The 22,666-nt window shown below is 44.4% G+C and overlaps 1 protein-coding gene across 4 annotated transcripts in view; it reads right to left on the reverse strand.

Moving 5' to 3' along the window:
* Positions 1-22,666, reverse strand: part of SYK (spleen associated tyrosine kinase) — a 96,409-nt gene that overhangs the window by 25,793 nt on the left and 47,950 nt on the right. For 3 of the 4 annotated variants that reach the window (XM_022560709.3, XM_022560711.3, XM_022560710.2), the window contains 4 exons: positions 13,199-13,334; positions 9,949-10,030; positions 9,524-9,567; positions 7,753-7,821 (listed from right to left, as the gene is read on the reverse strand). In XM_022560709.3, the coding sequence (XP_022416417.1) occupies positions 7,753-7,821; positions 9,524-9,567; positions 9,949-10,030; positions 13,199-13,334 (331 nt within the window). The remainder of the gene's footprint in view (positions 1-7,752; positions 7,822-9,523; positions 9,568-9,948; positions 10,031-13,198; positions 13,335-22,666) is intronic. The other variant, XM_089912910.1, reaches the window with a different exon arrangement.

A 22,666-nucleotide genomic window follows, 5' to 3' on the forward strand; every position in this document is an offset into this window, starting at 1 on the left:
CCCTTCTGACAGCCTATGGGACATTCGCTCATATGTGTCAATGGCGTGTCACTGGATCCATTTTCTGACGACTATCTCAGCATTCTTATCAAACTGTTTAATAGAAGTAGCTATGATATAGCAAGAATGAAAACAGAATATAAGTTACAGGGGGCATAGTCATTTATTCACTGAATTAGAGCTTTTCTACTAAATTTGGTTCACTCAACCCACCACTGATGCTAAACAAAAATGGGTTCAACAAACACATGATGAATGAATGAATGAATGGAGATACCCTTCAAACTGGGAGATGTGAAGTGTAAACTTAATGTGATTTAAAAGTGAATTCTCTCTCAAGTTCTTATATTAACAAAGAATAGGTGTGGACAATTCCAAATGACAATATACCACTTTTAAAAATTTACATATAATTACGAGATTATCGGACGTGCTGTGAGCTCACTTCTCATTTATAAAATAATTATCCTGTCTCAACAGAACTGTCCTAGGAGAAACCAGGTAATTCCCAAGGCTTGCCATCCTCCTGCTCTGCTCAATTCTCTCTGGCAATCAAACTCTAAGATGGAAATAGCTTTCAAATTTTAAAAAAAGGTCTCTTTTAGGTTCACATTGACTATCATTTCAATTTCTCTGATTTTCCCTCGAGGCAGGGAGGTTCTGAATCCAAAGAGACAAAACTTCAAGACACCAGGACCAACCATCATGGACAAAGACAGGGCACCAGCACCCCTTCTCTTGACTGGAAGACCTCCCACCCTTTGTTCACTTAGAGATGTATCCTGGGGCTGCAGCCTCTCCATCCCTGATGGAATGTTCTCCAGAGCAGGACTTCATAAAGGCTGTTACAATTAAGTCAAAATGCAATTACCTGCCATATGAATCCTGTGGGAGAGAATTTAAAAACAGAGGTAGGGGTGTAAAAAGTACTGAAAAGGATACTAGGGCACAAGGAGTAAGAATCAGTAGGGATGGACACAGTTTGCCTAAAGCCCTGGACACAGTAATATATACTCTGATTAGCTGTGTGGTGCTCACCCCTCATCTGTCTTGGCTATGGATAAGGAAACGGGTTGGGGGTCTTCTTTGAAAGGTTGGGTCCCATCTTTTAAGCTGAGGTGGTTCAGGACTTCATTTCAATGCTGCCCACATGGACCACTACTTGACTATGAGCCTTTGCAGAGCCTTGAGTTTCCCTCAATAACCACATCAGCTCCCTGTGCAGACCCCTCGGCCCTCCCTGCCCTGACTGGGACAGAGGATGGAACTACACTCGAGAGACTGTTCTTTGGAAGAAATGGGAGGTTTTCTGCTGTGTCTGTTAAAAGGGTAGTATTGACTTTATATGAAGATGAAGATACAAAATACAAGTTTCATCTTTCCCAGAGTACTCGGTGAATATGCCATTAGTAAAACAATGACAAAAGCCCTCTGGAATCAAATGCTCAGTTGAAAAGGAGAATTTGAGGACTTTGTAAAGAATGAGCTCTAAGGCAAAATGATAAATTATTGAAGAGTTTAAAGAATTTTTAAAGAAATTTTAATTTAATGAAAAACATATTGCTGGTCCAGTTTGCTGCTCCAGTCTATCATTTGTCATTATTCTTTCTTCCTTGTATTTGATAACTTATTCTGCCCTAATCAATAGCATCCCCTTTTCTACACAGAGAACAAGGTATAAATGAAACGTTGACTGTTGCTTTTTTCCTCATTTTTGCTGGTATTCGAAACAGAAGTCAAAGCTGAAAGACACCACTAGATGGCACTAGCTACCTTAGCTTTCCACCTTCCAAAGAGCAATTTGCGATTTTTCTTTTAAGTTTTGCAAATTCAGGTAAAAACAGATCACTCCACAACAATAAAAAGAATATTTGTTTAGGTTATAAATTATGATCTGTGATCTCTGACTGGCCAGGCTTAACTGCAAGTAGGATATATATTTGACAAATATTCTTTCCGTGCCTGTTTCTAAGAAGTGCACATTCAGAAGTGAACAAAAGAGAGAAAAAAATATCGCTGTTATGGAGCTGGTAGGCTAATTCAGAGTTTCCTGATTGGGGAGTATTGCTAGATGTTCTGATGGCCATTTATAGACTTTAATTTTTAGACTTCTTAAAAGACATTTTCAAATCAGGCAACAGCAGTAATAAAGATGACAACATATTTGTCACAACTGAAGTGACAAAAAGAGCCAGTAGGCTTCAGAAATATTGGCTGCCCAAACCAGACATGGTTCTGGTCTCTGGTGGAATGACCGTGGTCCTAATGGGGACTAAGGTTCCACAGGTGAAGGCAGACTCTTCTTGGCCAGGGTATGAGATAATCTTAGGTTTGCTTCACATCCATGAAAATAAACACTTCACCTTCATAGTTAATCTTCCCTCACCTTAGAAGCAAAGATCTAAAATCTGGCCCTTTATAATCATGTGGAAATATTTTCTCAGGGGTCTGGTCCACTGCTCCCACATTACCAAGTAAATGGGTATGACTTAAGGATTCTTCTTTCTCTCCCAGCTGAACACTAGTGAATCATGTATGAAAATGTCTTAGGGCTTCCCTGGTGGCGCAGTGGTTGAGAGTCTGTCTGCCGATGCAGGGGACGTGGGTTTGTGCCCCCGTCCGGGAGGATCCCACGTGCCGCGGAGCGGCTGGGCCCGTGAGCCACGGCCGCTGAGCCTGCGCGTCCATAGCCTGTACTCCGCAACAGGAGAGGCCACAGCAGTGAGAGGCCCACGTACCACAAAAAAAAAAAAGTCTTAAAATATTCCAACCAGCAATGTATGTGTTGGAATAAAACATGTAAAATGGGTTTTAACTTGAAATTCTGGAACACTTTTCCACAACTAAGATAAATGTGAATGCTATGTCTCATCTTAGAGACTGTGCCTCTGAACTGTGAAACAGAAGCACAGTCTTTAAGGCTGCTGTTGTTCCAACTCTGCCAATCATCCTTAATAGAAGGATAGGTTTATGCACTTAAAGTAGCAAAGAAAAATATTCCAAGGCTAAAAACAGGAGAAATTTTATTCCTGTAAGGACTACAAGTCCTTAGAGTAAGTGATGGCAGGGGGTAAGGAGAGGGTGAATTATACTTTTATTTTTCAATTAAATCCATTTATATTTTTAAGTGTTAAAATATACTAATCTCTAAAGAGAAGAAAAATACACCTGCTCTAAAGTTTTTATTTTGGAATTTCAAATTATCTGATTAATAATATTCTGCAAATCAAAAAACACTTGTCATTAACTACCTACATGCTAGAGTTAATTCAAGTTCGAGCATGTCCATTTTGTGCCTGAATTATTAAAAACAACTATTTATATTGATCAAATTAACAAATTCAAGAAAATTATTTACACCTTAGCTTAACAAATGGGATATCTGACATAATTCCCACAAGTCTTTTCTCATGACTGGTTAAATAATGGAAAATTCCCCTTCTATTTGTGAAAACGTAAGTATTAGTTCTCCTAAAATATTTCTGGTGAGCAATTAAAATATTTTTAATCCATTGCTTAAATCACACAATCCTTCCTTTATCAATTAACTATTGATATTTATGAAAATTCAATGCATACTTCAAAGTTGTTATAAATTTACACAGGGACTTCCCTGGTGGTCCCGGGAAGTGGTAAAGAATCCATCTTACAGTGCAGGGGACACAGGTTCAATCCTGGTCAGGGAACTAAGATCCCACATGCCTTGGGACAACTAAGCCCGTGCACCACAAATACTGAGCTCACACGCCTCAACTAGAGAGCCCGCGTGCCACAAACTACAGAGCCCACGCGCTCTGGAGCTTGTGCACCACAACTAGAGAAGAGAAAACCCCCATGCCACAACTAGAGAGAAGCTCATGCATCACAACGAGAGCCCGCGCACCGCAACGAAAGATCCTGCATGCCTCAACAAAGAGCTCATGTGCCGCAACTAAGACCCGATACAGCCAAAAATTAAAAATAAATAAATAAATAAATAATAAATAAAAAGAAGCAGCAACAGCATGCTTTAAAAATAAATAGACAACAGCCCTCTTTTAGCCAGAAAAGTATTTCCACAGTATTAATCAGATTAGTTTCTAATATTTAATTATCCTTTAAAATTGATTAAATAATTTAGGAGGGGCAAATTTTAAAAGGCACAACAGGGTTTACTATGAAAAGTGGGTCTGCTTGACACCCCATTTCCTACTCCCAAGGCAACTAGTGTTATCAGTATTTTCTGTATTCTTCTGGAACACTCTACACTATATCAGCACATATATACGTGCATGACTTTGTTGTCTTCAATTAACATTGTATTTTGGAAACAATTCTAGATCTCAGCTACCCATCACAATATGAATTTTATTGTAGCTGATTTCATTTATTTCTCATTGCTTGACTTTTAAATTATTTCCAGATTTTGTCAATGATACAACGTTAGAATAAACATTTTCATATATACATGATTACACATAAATGCAAGAATATCTGTATGATAAATACCTAGAAGTAAAATTGCAGTTAAGAGGTTATATGTACTCTCAATTTTGATGGATGTTGTGAGATTGCCTTTCTTAGAGATTGTACCATTTCACACTTCTCCAATGAATTACAGCTGTGCTTACCCTTGTTGTGTGGTGTCACCAAGCTTGTTTATTTGGATCAGTTTCACAGGCGGACATAAGGGAGCCCCACAGTTTTAACTTGCATTTCTCTTATATGAAATGGAACAGCTTTTCCTATGTTTAAGAGCTATTTATGTTTGCTTTACTATAAACTATTGTCCATTAATCTGTTAGACAGTTAAAACTTTCATTGATTTATAGAAACTCCTTACATATTAAAGATATTAACCTTATATATGTATCATCATTACTAATACTTATTCCAAGTTTATTATGTTTCTTTTCATGATGTTATGGTTCTTATCCACACATATTTTATTTTTAGGCAGTCTTACTGATATTTTCTTCAACTTTCCTTAGACATGTTCTTCTTTAATTTAAAGATCTACTAAAACTTATTTTCTGTATATTTCTTTAGTCACTGTGGGTGACCTGAGCTGGCTTCAGCCTGCTTGGGACAAGGACAGGGGTGGGAGTGGGGCTTGTCTCCTCACAGTGTTGGGTTACTGTTTCCTGGGGTGATGGCATTTTGATGTGTCAACCTGGCTAGCCTGAATGATATTCCTGTGTTAATGAATCAAACTGTGATCTTGGTACTGCTGTGGAGGGATTTTGCAGAGGTAATTAAAATCCTTAATTTGCTGATTTAATTTGAGGAGATTATCCTGGATGGGGCTGGCTTAATCGGTCAAGAGTCCTTAGAAGAGATTGAGGCTTTCCTAAGAGAGAAAGGGCACCAAGGGGAGAGGGGTGACTGACCCTTGGCTGGCTGTGAATGATAGCTTTGGCTCTTCCCTGAGTGGTTCCACCCTGCTCATCCTCGCTTCATGATGATCTGCTCTATGGACATTGAACTTGCCCCTACAGTTGTGTAAGCCAAGTCCTAGTGATAAGTCTGTATATCTGTGTGTGTGTACATGTATATAGATGTGTGTATGTATAAATATGTACATGTGTGTGTTATGTAGGTACCTATGTGTGTGTATGTGTGTGAGTGTGCTGTGTGTCTTTCACGCATAAATCTCTGACTGGTCACGCTTCTCTGGGTGAACCCTGAATGATGCCCTTGGAAACCACAGAATTAGGATAAATGTGGATTGCTGTTGTCTACTCTGCAGTGAAACTGCTCATTTCTGGGACTGTGCATGGGGAAGGGCTATGTGTTGGCACACCAGCTGTGGGCCATCATAAAGAGAACAATGAAGAAACAAGCGGTGGGAGCCAGGGGCGTGGTCCACGTCCACGGGGGCTCCTCCATGGCTGCCAGTTAGACCTGGTGCGTGGAGAGGCCAAGGAAGCCAGACGAGCGAAAGGTTCTGGGCCTGCTGATAGGGCACCATGCATGGGCAACTCAGTGTCCCTCCCTGAGTTGTGCTATGAAGCTTCGTCAATGCAGCATTTGATCAGGACTCCTGAAAAGATGACTCATGATTGAAAAGCACCCTGAACCAGAACACATTTTGAATCACCTCAGTTGATGGGGTACCATCTGACCTATTTCCCCCAGACAATGGTCCTGTGAGATGCCATCCTGGCAACCAGGTGAGCCCTGTCCAAGGAGAAGGGGCGAATGCCAACAGGGGTCAAGGGCCAGGTGGGACAGAAGGTGGCCACTGTGGAAACTCTCCATGAGTTTTGCCTTTGATCATGGGGAATGCTGACCTCTTCAAGGTCAACGCCTCAATCACCTACTGGCCCTGGTGGCCTGAAACAAACACCAAGTCATGGGGCAAAAGGGACACCAACATAGAGCGTGTATTGCCTTGACAACCTGGTCCCCAACTCCTAACATGCCACCCTGGCATGGGTAGCCGTCACTGTCACCCGCCCCCCCCGCAAAAGGGATGCCCCCTCATGGCTGATGTTTCCCACGAGCTGATCCATACTGACTGGGAGCATGATATCAAAACAGACAGTTATTCCATTCAGGTTTATTACATAACTTTTCCCCTCAAACACCACACTAAACTCACTTCTCTGTTCTGTGGTCAACAAGATTGAGAACATCTAGAATATGACTGCCACTTGGAAAGAAAATCTCAGGGCTTTTATGCTTTTTATTTCCGTTGTTTCTAATAAGTACTTTAGGCAATCTGCTTCATGAACTGACACTCAATTATATGCTGAAATGTTTGGAAAAATACCAACCGATATGAAAATGGAAAGAGTTATTAATAAAATAATCAATTTTAACCCCAATGATAAAACTGAAAAGTAAAAAAAAAAAAGCAATCCATATACAAGTTATAAATACATTTTTTGAGGGAGGTGATTCATGATAAATAAAAATCTTTAAAAAAGAACTTTTTATTTCCTTCATAATTCAATCATATAGCAAACTATGAAAATGCATTACATGTCAGCTTTTTTTTTTTGCGATACGCGGGTCTCTCACCGCTGTGGCCTCCCCCGTTGCGGAGCACAGGCTCCGGACGCGCAGGCCCAGCGGCCATGGCTCACGGGCCCAGCCGCTCCGCGCCATGTGGGATCTTCCCAGACCGGGGCATGAACCCGCGTCCCCTGCATCGGCAGGCAGACTCTTAACCACTGCGCCACCAGGGAAGCCCCTATATGTCAGCTTTACTGTCTCATAAATAAAAATGGCGTTTCTAATTCTCAAATTCCACCTTGTCTTTATACATGTTATATTTAAAGTTCTGTGTTGGAACTCTACAGCCACAATGAAGTTACTGTGGCACTTGATATTTATAAAACCAATGGCCTTGTGTAGTCCCTGGGCAGGATCCACACAACCTTGGCTGTTCCTTCTGCCAACATGTAATTTATCTAGTCAATTACCATAACGCGGCAGCATGTGATTCTGGCTTGCTTTGAAAAGACTTTGCCATATGAGAATTCCCTCCCACCTATCACATGGACTGAAATGACTTCCAAGAGCACGTTATAGCGGAGAGAGCACACTCACGGTGATGGACTTTGCAGGAAAGGGACTCGGACCACACAGAAAGCAGGGCGTGGGCTGGCCAGGAGGGCTACATATGGCAGGGACATGAGACCAGAGCAGCAGGAGGGTCGGCAGCAGGGCACACGGAGTGGGCAGCCACAGGGCAGAGTGTGGGTGCTGAGTGCGGGTCTGTCCTACCACTTAGTCAGGGACAGCAAGCAGGGGACGTTTTAGCACCTTTCTGTGGCCAGGCTTTGGGAAGGAGTATGATTTGATTCTTGAGATTATTCCACCCGCTGACCAAGTCTAGAAACCATAACGGCAAAGAGGAACAATAAATGTTTCAGAAAACAAATACAGGCTACATTACATGACATGCTATTTTAACCTGCTCTATAATTACACTAACGCCCTCCAGATTCTGTTGATGAGATGCACTAGGGGTAACACATGATCATTAGAAAGGCTTCAGGAAAAGCCGACCACTTGAGCAGAAGGATCTGGAAAAATACTTTGGCAATATTTTCCACAGAAGGCTATAAAATTTGAGCTTTTACATTAAATAGCCGACTTTTCATACAGAATTATTAAGTCACAAACTCAAGACAAATCATCCTAAAGAAACTAATTTTGCATGCCCAATTTTGTTACTTCTTGAGAGTGCTGGTTCCATGATGTTTGTGGAAATTCACTGAGTTTGGCCCTTAGGGAACATGCATTTTTTTCCTATATGTTTTTCACTAGTCAATAAAAAGTTTTCCCAAAATGTCCAACTCCTTGAAGCCATTAGGTGATGCAAGGTTAAATAGAGGGCTTGATATTCTTTTAGGAGTACTCAGCCCTAAGCCCTCATGCCTCTTAGAAGAAAATGGACCTGTCTCATGATGGGTACAACCTTAAAGTTGACTCGCCAGGCCCATGAGCTGTATAAAGGGTAAAATAAAATGATGACTCCATTAAGGTGCTATATTTTAGAGGTTGATCCCAAAGTTCATCGGTATTTTAGCAAGTTCCAGTTCCCCCAGTCTGTGGACAGGGGCTGTGCCCGGAGAACCTGCCTGGTTCAGCATAGCTGCAGCTTCTGAGCAAGTCAATAGCTCCCTCAGAGGGCAGAGTGGGCATTCCGCCTTTTGCAGATTTTAAGGGTTAACAGGCAGAAAGTGAGGTATAGAGTGCACAGCTCACGATGGGGTAATTTTCATTCCTCACAGATGGCATCAAAGGGCATCAAATGTCCACAGTGAGGTCCCCCTTAAAGTAGCAGGACATCATTCCTGCTTGGAGTATAAATCCGTGTGTCAACTCATAACAGTCTGGAGGGAGGAGAGAGCTGGAATTCTCTCTTTTTGGGAGTATCAGGCATGTGTTGGGCAAACCCACGTGGAGAAGTGTGGACAAACCACAATTCTCACCTCCTATTGACATGGAGGGAGATGTGGGTTCTGGCCAAGCCCCTGACTCCATACTTCTCTAAGGGCTTCTCTCATGTGATGGCACAGAGCATCCCCATTCCAAGCCTTCCTCCACCAAGGTATGGCCAAAGCAGCTCTCCTGGAAAGGGTGATTTTTCTGATAACAATGTCTCGGTTGATTTAACCAAAAGAGTCGGGCAGTCAACCTCAGTGAGATGTCTTACACACCTGGCTTGCCACACCATCATGCACGTGGTCACATTGATCGTGCACATGCCTCCACATGGACGGACCAGGGACTGAGCCCGAACAATATGCTACATTTCCCAAATCTGCCAGGAGGCATATTTCTGATTTAACATTGGGTTGCATGGTCATTTAGTATACTTTTAGAAAATGGAGGAATTTTAACCTACCTAAGAAGTTAAGTTGGCTAGCTCGGATCTGAAAATAGGCTGATTCTAGCTGACACCCACAATCCCAGTTTACCAAGTGTGATGAAAACAATTACCATGACTCCTGTTATCTAAACATGCTTTTCATCATGCTAATATACAACTGTTTCACTTTTAACAGCATGGCTAAGTAACACTTACCACGGGATGGGAACTTGGAAGTTGTGGACGGAAATTAATATTTCCTGGTTAGAAAGAACATGGACAGTTACTGCTATGTTAGTGAAAACCAACTATTTATCCCCTTCCCCACTGCAGATCAATCAATGTGACTGTAAAATATTACTTGAGGAGTAGAGTACATTTTCTGCATACATTTCTTGATACCCTCTTTCATCTTTCTCACATAAGCAATTAAAATGAATTTGTTTTTTAAAGTTAAACTTATCAGCTAATTTTTGATGAACGATATCTATAAAACTGGAGCAATCTGACATTATTTTAATCAATCAGTAGAAACAAAGCCTCATCCCATCTTGTTTGAGTTTGCAACAGACCAAATCTAAAACGAGGCTGATTATTATCAACATCTGAAAGAGTGAGACTCCAATGTCTTGGCTACTCACCCATTTGCCCATCAAATTTTTGACATGGAACTGTAAGAACTCTTAACAAACCATCTGACTTATAAGAATAATGCTCGACGAGCTGAAAAAGAAGAAAGTAAGAAAGTATAATAAATAATGGAGGCAGGCAATGGAGAAATCCTGACCTGGAGCAGCTGACTCCCCTTTTGGACTTTAAAAGTGATTCAAGGACAGCGCTTAACAACAGAAGGTGCTTCCTTGGTGGTATTCCTGATCCCTTCCCATGCCTCTCTCCTGCCACCCTCAGACTTCTGGACAGAAGTCCACATGCCACCTTCCCTTTTGGACTCTGCTCTTGGCTCACCCTCTTTCTTTCTTTCTTCTTTTTTTTTTTTTGGGTAGCAAGTTGCATTTATTTGTTTATATTCTCCCATATCTGTGTGATATTATAACAATGAATTCAGCACGCTAATGTTCATTCATTTATTCGGTCATTAAACAAACATTCTGCTGTGTGCTAGGTCCTGAGATAGGACAAAAGGTAAACTATGGTGAATCATCCTACAGTTGACGTACTTTCTCGGTGGAGAGAGATATAAATGAACAATGTAAAGTGATTAATGGTGTAATAGTGCTGTGGGCAAAGGCTTTGGAAGGACCAAACAATTCAGCCCAAAAGTTTCAGAGAGAAGACATCACAGCACAGGTGATGTAAGAGCTGGGACATGGGGAAAGCTGACCCTTTGGCAAATGGCCTTATGTTGACAGGATATAGACAGCCTCGGCTAATGGCTCCCAGAAAACTATGAATCATGATGCCTGATTGCTACATTAAAAAATAAATGAATGGCAAATAGATTTATTTATATCTAATCAAAATTATGCAATACGAAGACAGTCTTAGTTTTCACATTTACTTTTCTCATACAGACATTTCCTCTTCAGACAATCTAAAATCTTCCTATCTGATATTTCTTCCTTATCTGTTTATTGGTACCTTTTCCAGTTAAGGACTTGTTGCTTCTGAATCTTCTTTCCTCTCAAAACTTACCTATTTAGATGAATGTTTGTTGAATGAATATATTTTATCCTTCCAGGGAGCATTCTGTTTTTTAAATTTTATTTTATTGTGGAAAGAACACAACATGAGATCCACCTTCTTAATAAATGTTTCAATCTGACCAGCCCTAACACGCTACTGAGATGGACATCAAAGTTCTCTCTATTCTGTTAAATGCAATAGTGTGTTCTAGGGCTAAATAGTATTGAGGTCCCTACAACAGCTGAAATATCACACATCTCTCCAATGTCATTCAAATATCTCCTTACAAGCTTCTGTTTTCAGATAATCTATGCCACAAGGGTGTCTGGGAGGTGGGCATACATGTTAGGATTTCCCTCTTGGGCAGGGGTCTGCAAACTTTTTCTGTAAAGGGTCAGATAGTGATATTTTAGGCTTTTTCACTCCACATGGCATCTCTGTCACACAGTTCTTTATTTTTTTAAAAACAACCCTTTAATGTATAAAAGCCATTGTCTTCAAGTACTACACAAAAGCAGACCAGGGGCAGATCTGGTCCACGGATGTGTTGACTCTAGCTCTAAAGAAAGGAATACTAGAGTAGTGTAGCAGTTACCACCTCTCAGACTCCTGGGTGGAGGAAGGGCACAGAGGTACCTTACGTTGATGTCAAGGAAAACCAATGAAATCACACTTGTAAAAATGGAAGGTACTGCTGGCATTTTTATGCTCTTTCTTAAACATATATACAAGGGGAAAGATTTAATTAAGGCTGAATACTGTGAGATGCTGGAGGAATCAGTAAATGGGAAAGCGTAAATATGGGAAACAGTCTTGGGAAGGAACTTTCCAACAATTAAAGATGTTTAACATTATAGTCAGCATGCAGACTTGGAAACTGTGACTGGGCTCAGACAGGGAAAATGGTCATTCAGGAGAAGTATAATGGCTGTGTACCAGTGATGGAGCCCAGGAACCTCAAGCATTGGGTTGACAGATGCACTCCAGCGCCTTTAAATGCACACCATCAACAATTCTTGTAGGAAGTGAGAGACTCTGATGGGAAATTAATACCAGAAGGCAACATTCCCTACTCATCTCTCTGATTTGCATTGGGCATTAGTACCTAATAGGTTAAATACTCTTTCAAAGCGATACCATAAAACAAAGCAAAGTCTGTGGTTGATAATAATCTACATGCTAATGATCTACAAACCAAAAGACAATGTCAGCATTATGACTAATATGAATAAATATTAAAATACCCAGCATTCAAAGAAGAAGATTTTGTCCCCAACTACAGCATTAGGAACCAAAATACACCGTGTGGTGGTTACTCTAAGTGCTTTAAAGGTAATGGGGATCCCTGATCACAGTTTTTAAAAAGGCAAGATTTTGAGTCGGGTCCTTTCCTGCTGTAACCACACATGAGGTTGCTGGTGGGGCCTGGTGTGGACATTTGAACCCATCCCCGATGATGTCCCGCACCTACAAAAGCTCAACGTAGTTGTTGCTCTTGGGATGGCAGAGTCCCTTGGTTTTCTCTGTCTCTGGACCCACTACAGTTTATAGGATGCTTTGCCATTTCCTCATGGAGCTGTGATTTAGAATGAAGCCAAGTCATTCGTGCCCAATGGAAAGCAGGGATGAACACCGGATTAGGGCTCATTAGTGCCTAAGAAACTCCCAAATTACTCTCTGTTTTCGGGTTTACTATCAGGTAGGTCAAGAAGAACCCCTTTTTAGACCAGGGCTGAACAATCCTATACGAGTGGCGGCCTGAAGCGCAGGTTCAACTGCCAGGTTGCCCTAATTTTGCAGCAAGATTCATTTTGCAGTGAGAATGGCACCTGGCATTTTATATTAAATTTGGCCTCTCACAACTCAAAAAACAGTCTGATTAGCCACTTCTAGGCCTACCTTCCCAGCCATCCACACCTTTCTATTGTGTGTATTTGTATGATAGGCTGTTCTGGGTTCCAGGCAGAATGTCTTAGAAAGAAATGCCTCTAGCGCCCCAAGGCTGGGTCTCTGGCTGAAACTAAGCACAGTCCTGAGTGGGTACCACTTCCTAGTGCCAAGAGCTAAGGGGCCCTGGATAAGCTATGGGAGCCTCTGTCACCTGACATGATGACCCTAGACCAGTCATCCAGGAACCTGAAGGCTGAAAAGCAGACTCTGATTGGGCAGGTCTTGGCAAGGACCCAGGTGGCATATTCTAACAAGGTCCAGGGGCCGGTTCCTCTCTTTTCTGAGGATGATGTATACCTGCCATAGTGTGTCGAAATTCTTCCCGCCAGGGATGGAGAGCTTCCCCGTTTTGTCCTTATCGATGCGGTAGTGCAGCACCTTCCCCTCGTGCAGCAGGCACAGGGCGTAAGACCCGTTGTCCCTGGACCTGATCCTAGAAGAGAGGAGACAGCGCATCACCATCACTCCTACCGCCTGGAAGGGAGGAGCGCCCTGGGGAGGCACCCTGCAACAGCGTCCCAACCTCGGGGACAAGGGGTCAAGGACTTTGTACCCAGGGAGGCCCAGCCCACAGCTCAGTGACACCGCAAGCTCCAGACAAGGAAATGCTATGGTCAGGGACAGGCCACAGCCAAGCCCAGCAGGCTGGGGAGCATTGGGTGGGCATCAGGAGAGGCCTGGGCTCTGGGGGCAAGTCCTCTGTTTGCCTGGAGCAGCAATGCTGCTCAGCATACCAGTAAGTGGGACCCTCAGCATTCCGCAGCTGGGGAGTCTGTAGAGCCCTCTTCACTCACCTCCTCTCTTCAGTGAGGTCTGCATTTGGATCCAATTCCAGGGAGTGCAGCTCCCCTGTCTAGCCAAGGGTGGGCATGGAGTGGGGGAGTGTCTCGTGGGCATTTTAACTAGGAACCTTCTGGACCCCAGATGGAGGGGGCTGAAAGCCCTCTTCACTCCCTCAAGCTCGCTCTCCCCTTTGCAGGGAGGGGAGGGCGGGACCAGGACGGGTATTTAAAATGTTCCATGTGATGCGGTCAGATGACGTTGCCAGGAGAAGAAAATGTCCTCCAGCGTGGGGTGGTGAGCAGCAAGCAGAGCCAGGTCTGCGCTGGCTGTGCTGGGCGCCCAGGCTCCACCTCCTGGTCCCAGTGGGTGCTCCTGGGCACCACCCCCTTCCCTTATTCAGGAAATGAGTCTTGTGAGTCTGATACCAAGCAGAGAGGCACCCGCTGTGATGCAGGGGGACCTGCCACCCACGGGGAGGGCCTGTGGGACTTGGGGAGGGCGCAGGCCAGGTGGGGCTGCAAAGGCACAGAATGGAGGTGAAGCCCCTCCCCAGCTGAATTCCTTAGTCATCGCCATCCTCAGCCCATCTTCCCCTCTCAGCAACTCAAGCCCTTGGGATCACAAGATCTGCAAGAGAGTGAGTCACCGAGGTCCCAGCTGTCCCAGAAAGCCTCTCCAGCCTTGGCACTTTCTAAAATGAGGAAACTGAGGCCCCCAAATGTTAAGCAATGTGCCCAATGCACTGTATTTTGGGAAGAGTTCAAATATGCCAAGCTGCCGTCGTATTTCCATGTTGACGGGAAATTTCTCATGCCTCCTTTCGGTTGTACGAGGCCACATCCACAAGACGCACTTTGGAAGCTGACGTGGTCACCCTTGGCCTTGCAGGTTCACCTCAAAAAGCTAACCCAGGACTTGAGATATGAGCTGTGTCTTTGGAACCTCGTTTTAAAAATAAGTTTAAGTCGTGCTTGGCTGTGCATGATGAACGGGTTCCCTCCATGCACCAGTGCTCAGGGCAGCTGGTGTGGGTGGCGGGAAATGCCCAGACCCGCCTCGGCATCGGTAGGGGCCACTTCTGAAACCTTCTGCTCTGTGAAAACATCCCTTCCTCCCAACCCAACCAGGTCACCGGCACCCCAAAGTGTAAGCTCCCTTTCACGGTTACACGGCCCATTAAGGCCAGTTGGTTGCTGTCAAACCGAAAAACCACCACACAGAAAAGGAAAAACATATTTTTATATGAGGGATAACTGAGTCTATCTTGTAGGGAAGCTATTTTATAATGGGGGGCTACTCACACCCGCTTTGTTTATTTTATAAGCATCCGTGGCAAACAAATAGGATAGTTTGGAGGTACAAAGAACTATACAAATTCTTAATATGAAGCAATATCAATTTACGTATATGCATATAAAAGGTGACCTTGGGATAATGATGCTCATAGGCCATTCCAAAATACCACTCTCTTTGATTTAAAGTCCTTTGTATCTTGGACCTCAGGGTCCTGGAATCAAGTAACTGGATCTGAACTCTGGTTTTCCAGATCCATGTCCAATGCCCAACCATTCCACCTTGCCTTATGCCCTGATTGACCTTTTGTTGTTAAAACTGGGATGGAGGATCACAGAATGTCTGGGGAGATGGTTCAATCACCTCATTAGAAACTGGGAAATGCAAATTAAGACCACAATGGAAATACCATTACACGCCCTTCAGACTGGCAAAAATTAAAAAGACCAAAAATGCTAAATATTTCTGAGAATGAGGGCAATAGGCACCCTCGTATACTGCCTGTGGGAGCATGAATCAGTTCAATCATTTTGGAAAACAGTTTGGAATTCTCTACTGAAATTGAACCTATTTATCCCCTCTGAGTCAGCAAAACACTCCAAGATATACAAAACATGTGCATTCTGCACCTATAAAGTATGTGGGGATGCTTATAACAGCTTTATCTGCGATTATCAAAAACCGTAAGCAGCCTAAGTGTTCACTAAGTGCAGAGTAAGTAGGTTGTGGGGTATTCATACCACAGAATGTCATAGAATAAAACAAACAAATGGCAGTGATACAAAGCACAGATGACTCTTACAAGTATAAAACGTATACTGTGATTCCACATGCATGAAGTTCCCAAACAGGCAAATGCAAACGGTTTTGATGTACGCCTAGGTCCTAGGTGGTGACGAGAAAGAAAAAAGAAGAAAAAAGCCAGGGCATGCTGGACACAAGGGTGCAGGAAGTGGTGTCCTGTAACAGGTGGGTGTGAGTGAGCGGCCTTCCGCGATGCTGCTTGTGTTTTAGTTCTTGACTCCAGTGGTGTTTGCTTTAGAATTATCCATTAAGCTGCACTTACAGAGTGACTCACTCTTCTGTGTGTTTAGTATTTTCAGAAGAAAAACAGCATTAAAAGAGAGCTGATGCAAGGCAGAAATAGAGCATCTCTTGCTTTTGGGCAGTGATTTCTGCAAAGGCACACGCTTCCTTGAGGCTCCCCCCGAGAATAGGTCCCAGAGGAGTTTCTCTCCCAGAGCTCCAGCCAGGCAACCTGTTTCAGCTCCCGGGATGCCAGTGGCAACAGCTACCTGGTGAGCACAAGCTAAGGACCGGGAGGCACAGGGACAGGCTGTGGACATGCAGCCTGAGCAGCCCCCGAAGCAGCTGGCAGGAAACGAGGGCAGAGAAGGGAAACCCACAGGCCCAGCATCTGTAGGTGGCAAAGCCCAGAGGCTTGGTGACACTAACGGCCAGTAACTGTGGGGTGTCTGCTGGCTGCAGGCAGATCCTGGGCTGGGCTATTTTTAATCTAACATACGGAAAATGCTGGTTTGGAAGCTGAAGTAGCTCCTCCTCCTGGTCCCCTCCTGTTCCTCAGAAAGCCTCCCTTTGCCCTGGGACACCCGCCAGGTTTGTCACATGGACACCCAAAGGGGAAAGAGCAAAGACTAGTCTTGCACCTTCTCTTGGGGTTGCTGGCCTCCACCCTCCAGGTCAACTATCTTCAGGCATATTCCCGGAAGCCCCAGAATACTGTATTTTTTCCCAGTGAGTCTCTTGGAACAAGTAGGCTCACGACAGATTTGTGTTTTGCTATGACAGGGTGTGGGACTTCAGCGCTCTTGAACTGTGAAGTTGTCCTAACTGGCCTTAAGACCATCTTGAGGTCTTTGGTGAGAGGGCAGGAGAGCCACCTTGCCTCTGCGGGTGGATGGTCTCAGGCTCTGCGATGAGCAGGCCTTGCACCTCACAGACACCAAGCACTTGGCCAAGCTGAGGTGGGGAGAGTGTTCGTTCTGCCAGGCACAGCCTGGGGGGGCTGAAGCCCTTTTCCACCCTCCTATGACCTCCTGGATCGGAGAAAACATGTGGTAATGATGCCCAGATATTGACAGGGAAGTGAGGACCAGGAGGTGCTGGGACCCTCAAGGTGACCTCCACCCAGCAAGGTCTGGGGACAGTGCATTGTGTCTGCTGCAGACAGAACAGGACAGCTGGGGCACATCCTAGTCCACCAGGCATTCTCACTGTCCTGTGCATTTGTTTTCCCATGGGCAGAGTAGAGCGTGGCTGGCTGGAGGGGAAAGGGGGTGCCTGGGATAAGCTGTGTGCCTATGGCCGGAATGGGCTGTATAAAGAGACAGGGAGGGGCTCACTTCCAGGGCTGACGCTGTATCGGGTGGTCAGATACTGTGGCATGGGGCCCAATGGTGGCTTCGAGACAGCAGCTGAGGAGTAAGGAAGGAGAGGATATGGGAGTGGCACGCCCAGTAGTATGCCTGCCAGTATAACGCTGAGAGCACCCCCAGACTCAGGAGAGGTATCAGCACTAATGATCCACGGGAGACAAGAAGAAATGCAACTTCTGGGTGCTTTTGCTTTGCACTATAGCAAAATTTAGGCACGTGAGCATTCCATACATGCAATGAAAGCAGGATCAATATGGAACACAGGTCTAAATATGGGGCCATGCCAAGCTATTCTTTCACACGTCTGCCTTTTAAAAAGTTTTATCAATTCCCCTCTCTCTCCCTCTGCTCTAGTTTATGAGGTGAAACTAGGTCATGCTGCTTCTCCTCCACCTTCATGGGGACCTTGATCAGACCAATGAAGTGATACTGACGTTAGTCCACAACCCCCTTTAAACTTTTCACTTCAGACAGGCCATGACACTTTATGCTGACCTGCGGCTGCAGAACCACACGTGTCGAATAAAATGGCACACTTTGATCCATGATGGCAACACCTAAGAGCGCTCACAGAACTCAGCTTTTATTGTGGCATATGAGGGTCATGCAGTCTCATTCATCTATGAATAAGGTTTTTTCTAAACCCAGAGATCACTTTTGAAATTTAAATATATAACAAAAAGTGAGTTATAACTTAAGCAGGGAAAAGTGAGTGGCAAATAAGAGCAAAAAAAAAAAAAAGTGAGATTTGCCTAAGGACAAATACCAATATCAGTGCTGCAGTGGACAGGGGGAGAACATCCCGGGCCAGCAGCAAGGTGGGCACCTGAACCTGAGATTCCCCCATTAAAGCAAGGACGGTGAAGAAGAAAACCTCTTCAACTCCGGAGCACAGTGTTCCCAGCATAGAACACTGAGGAGTCCCACAGATGAATATCAATCAAATACGAGCTCAAAGGGATCACCCAAAACATAAGGAAACAGGAGTTATAAGAAAGAGGTCAGGGAGGGAAAAAGAGCAGGAGAGACAGAGATTTATACACCTAAGGACTTTCTATATTGGAATCATCAGATACAGAATACAAGCTAACTATACATGAAATATTCAAAGAGACAAAAGATGGAATCACAAAAACTAGCAAGCAATAAGATACTCTCAAAAATATAAAGGACTATTTGAGAAACAACAAAAACAAATGGAATTTCTAGAAATTTTTAAAAAATATAACTGATGGAAAAAAAACAGTGGATGGATTTAAAGTAGATTAGATACAGATGAGGTAAAAATTAATGAACTGGAAGACAAATCCAAGAACATTACATAGTTCAGTGCAAAGAGAAAAGGCAATAGAAACTAAGAAAGAATAGAGGATGAATTAAGAAGGTCTAAAACATGTTTAATAGGAGCCTCTGAAGGAAGAAATGATAAGAAAGAAGGATGATAATATTTGAAAAAAATAGATGAGTATTTTCCAGAACTGATGAAAGAATCCATGGTTGTAGGAAGCACAGATACAGGACAACCACTGGCTTAGCTTTAAACATATTACCTTGTTCATCTCTGTAACAACTCAGGTAACACAGTAGTTTCCCCTTTTTATCATTCAGTAAGCTGAGGTCAGAGAGATGAATTAAGCTATCTAAATCACAGAGCTATTAAGTGGCTGCACTTGCCTGAACTTAAGTTTCTACAAATAGAAGCAGTTTCAAGGTTAACTCTGTCTCAACCAGTCAAATAATACAGGAACATTCCCTAATGCACATATGGTTAAAGACCCTCCAATGAACTTGGAAAATCTCAAATGATCACTATTCTTAACAGAGCTTAGGTAGGCATCCAGCATCTTGAGCAGGCTCAAATGTGGTCCTCAGACCAGCATCACTTGAGAACTTGTTAGAAATCCAAATTCCTGAGATATAACTCAGGCCTAGTGAGTTAAAAACTGGGGGGTGGGGGTGTGTGGTTTGACCCAGCAATCTGTGCTTTAACCAGCATCCAGGTGGTTTGCACACAAACAGAAGGTTGAGAATCACTGCTTACATCATCTGCCCTGGACTTTGTATCCATCCTGTGGAACCCCACTGAAGGTACCGTTTCCATTCTTCATCCTTTCTCCTAGTTTACATTTGTTCCTAGCTCATGGGGAATACAAGTGTATATTCTTACAAGCTATCTCAATGTCTCTGAAAAAATGTAGCATATTCTGAATACATTTTATCCTGGTTACCTTACACTGAGTTGTACTTGCACTGAAAAAGATTACTAATAGCTATTTCCAAAGAGAGGCATCCACCTGCCATCCAGTATACCTGATGGGGAAGGGGGAGAGGGAGGGGGAGGGCATTGGTGAAAGGTATTGTTCTAATATTCAAGGATGGCCGGTATGTCACCCAGTGTCCCCAAGCCAGGTCTAACCTGGACAAGGACCACATGGTTTAGCACATTCCTGATTCTGGGTGGACAAAACCCTTTTCCTTAGAAAGCCACTGTCACCAAATCTTCTAGTACCCAGTTGTGTACAGAATGGTGTATGCCCTCATTGGACCATCTGTGCATGTTGCTCATTGTTTTACCTGTAGGTTCCCCTGGAAGGCCTCCTACAGGGCCCCGAACATTAGAGGCATGAATAAGTGAATGTGTATGTGTGTGTGTGTGTGTGTGTGTGTGTGTGTACCCGTACATGTGTGTAAAGGAGGAGAGGGTGTGAGGGGCATCAGGCTATAATGGAAAAGGATATGGTGGGGAAGGGAAGGAAAGAGAAGGGAGGATGGGAGAAAACAATGAGAATGTCATACTCCATCTAGAAAATGGCTAATGAAGAAGGGATGACTGAAAGATTCAAGTGTTTATTTCTCCTTGAAAGGGACAGGGGAAGGAAGATCTGGGGTACCTGGATTTCAGATGCAGAGCACGTAAGAGCACATCACACAGGGAACTCAATTGTTCTGCAGGGCTGGAAAGGTGGTTGACTGTGGAGGGCATGTGAAAGATAAACGGCACCACTACTTGGTACCTGCTCAGAGGCCTCTGCACTGTCTTGTTTCTCTGCATACAGGGCCCCAGGATACCTGGGATGACTGTCACATATTAAAGAGCTGTCATGAGGAAAGCACGGGTCGAGGAGTCCCACCCATCATATGCAACAACCACAGGCCAGCGCAGGGTGCTGAGGCCCACCCCCAACTGCAGGGGATGTAACGCTCTACGACCTCAGGACCCGCGAAGCCCACAGGTCACAGCTCGTACACTCCCCAGCACGTGTGCCTCTCAGACCCTCGGACTCCAACTCTCCTGGGCTTCCTCTAGGCCTTTGTTCTCACCTTCCTGCCCTGCCCACACTACTCAGCTATGGCATGGGCAACACTCGCTCTTGACTTCTGCAAACTACTGTCCTGGTCTAAGACCTGACTCTCCGCCATCTCTCCCCCTGCAGAACCCTCATTCCCCTCTCTTCACAATCCAGGGGACCAGCCCAGAGGTCAGGGTCTTCCTCAGGACCTCACAAGTCTCCCAGACCTGACTGCACCACTGGTTTGGCCCAGGAGACTTGACCTGGCAGCACCTCGTCCCCACCTGCTCTCCTGGGATCTCCTTCAATCCCCTCCACCTCTTAGTCCCACGGCAACGCTAGCCTGGCGTTCACCAAGCATTTCCAAAATAAGACCTGCAGTCAGCACCTCTTGCCTTCCACCATTCTCACCCAGCGGCTCTGGGCACAGCCGCCCCGGCACTCATCCTGCTGTGGCTCTTCCTCCCTCCTGATGGAGTCCAGAACTGCCTTACTACCACCTCAGCCTCAGCTAAATCTAATCAGCCAGTTTAAGGATCATTTGGCAAATATTACAGTTGGTGTGGAAATAGGATGACCCTCTGGTCTGAGACAGCCCTGCTGACCCCTGCTGTACCCCCTCCCATCATGTTATCGGCCCCCTTTCCCTCTCCCTGAGTGGACAATCCATTCCCCGGTCCACCCCTTAGGGTCAGGAGGGACTTCCTGTCTGGTTGGATGGCCTTTCCTTCACACAGCTTGTCACTCCTGCCCTGCTCCTGGGCCAGGCCACGCTCAGGTGGCAGTGTTGACCCCTAAGACTCTGCACTGACACTTCCTCCTGCCCAGGACCACTTTCTTTTCTTTCTCTACTGATTCTCTTCTCCTCACTGCTCAGAACACAGCTGAAATGTCCCTTTCCCCAGAAAAAAGATTCCTACCACTGAGACCTGTTCTGAGCACTGGGGCTCCACCCGTGAAGATGGAGGCCGGTCCCTGCACTTGGGCATGCAGAACAAGTGGGACTGACGGACAACAAACAAGTGAACAGAAATAAACATGCCAACAGTGTCATTAGATGGGACGACCGTGATGGACGGAGCGGGACATGTAGTCACACGTCACACACTTTGCAGTACGTGTTTCTGAATTTAACATCTTCCCCTAGGCTGTAAGCACGGTGCAGGCAGGGACTAAAGTCTATCTTGTTTGTCACAGTCCTATCACAATGCCTGGCACACATCTGGTGGAATGCATTATTTTGTGGAATGAAAGGCTATTTTTGCAGCTTTTTTTTTTTTAACAGCATACTTCTAAAGTCAGAGAATAAGAACTACAGTGAAAATGGCATTGGCGACTTACTGGCTTGATGACTCCTTTGACAAATCTGAGATACCATCTTTTCTGTGCCATGTTAATTCACCCGTTTGGAGAGCTGCCATCTGTGTATTTTAAAGGTCACCTAGAACTCACTCTTCACTCTGTAAGACTTGCAAGGACTTTTAGCCAAAAACAATAAAATGTTTTCCTGGGTACTAAGCACAAAACAAGTGACAATTCCATTGTTTTTCGTTTGCAGAACATGGAAATTTTAGAGCATTTTTGTTCTGAGATCCCTTACATGATGACACGAAGGGACTAGTACATTACATTTCAGCAGATGTGATGTGCTCTTGGAGCAGCACTTGTGAATGTGAGCTCTGAGCTGTCCTGCACGAACCACATGGTGAGATATTTCTGAACTGGACAGTCAGAGAACCATTGAACACAGCCCGTCCCCACGGCCTCGTTCGGCCCAAGCAGGGCCCAGCAGTGTGACCACACGGCCTTAGAGTTTTGTATGATTTGTAAAAGATATTTAATCACAGCCAGAGAAGACCACTCTTTCTTCCACTCCAACTTCCTTTTCCAGAGTTGCCAATGATCCTAAAAATGGACATGCATTACTCAGAATGAGGTGTGAGTCTAGAGGAAGGACTGAGTTTTCTTTTTTCAAAATGAAGAAAATGCTACCAAATTATTGT

Source organism: Delphinapterus leucas, chromosome 6 (genome assembly GCF_059928025.1).
Source record: "Delphinapterus leucas isolate spDelLeu-1000000601 "Yukka" chromosome 6, BTC_Dleu_Yukka2, whole genome shotgun sequence".
Lineage (NCBI taxonomy): Eukaryota > Metazoa > Chordata > Mammalia > Artiodactyla > Monodontidae > Delphinapterus > Delphinapterus leucas.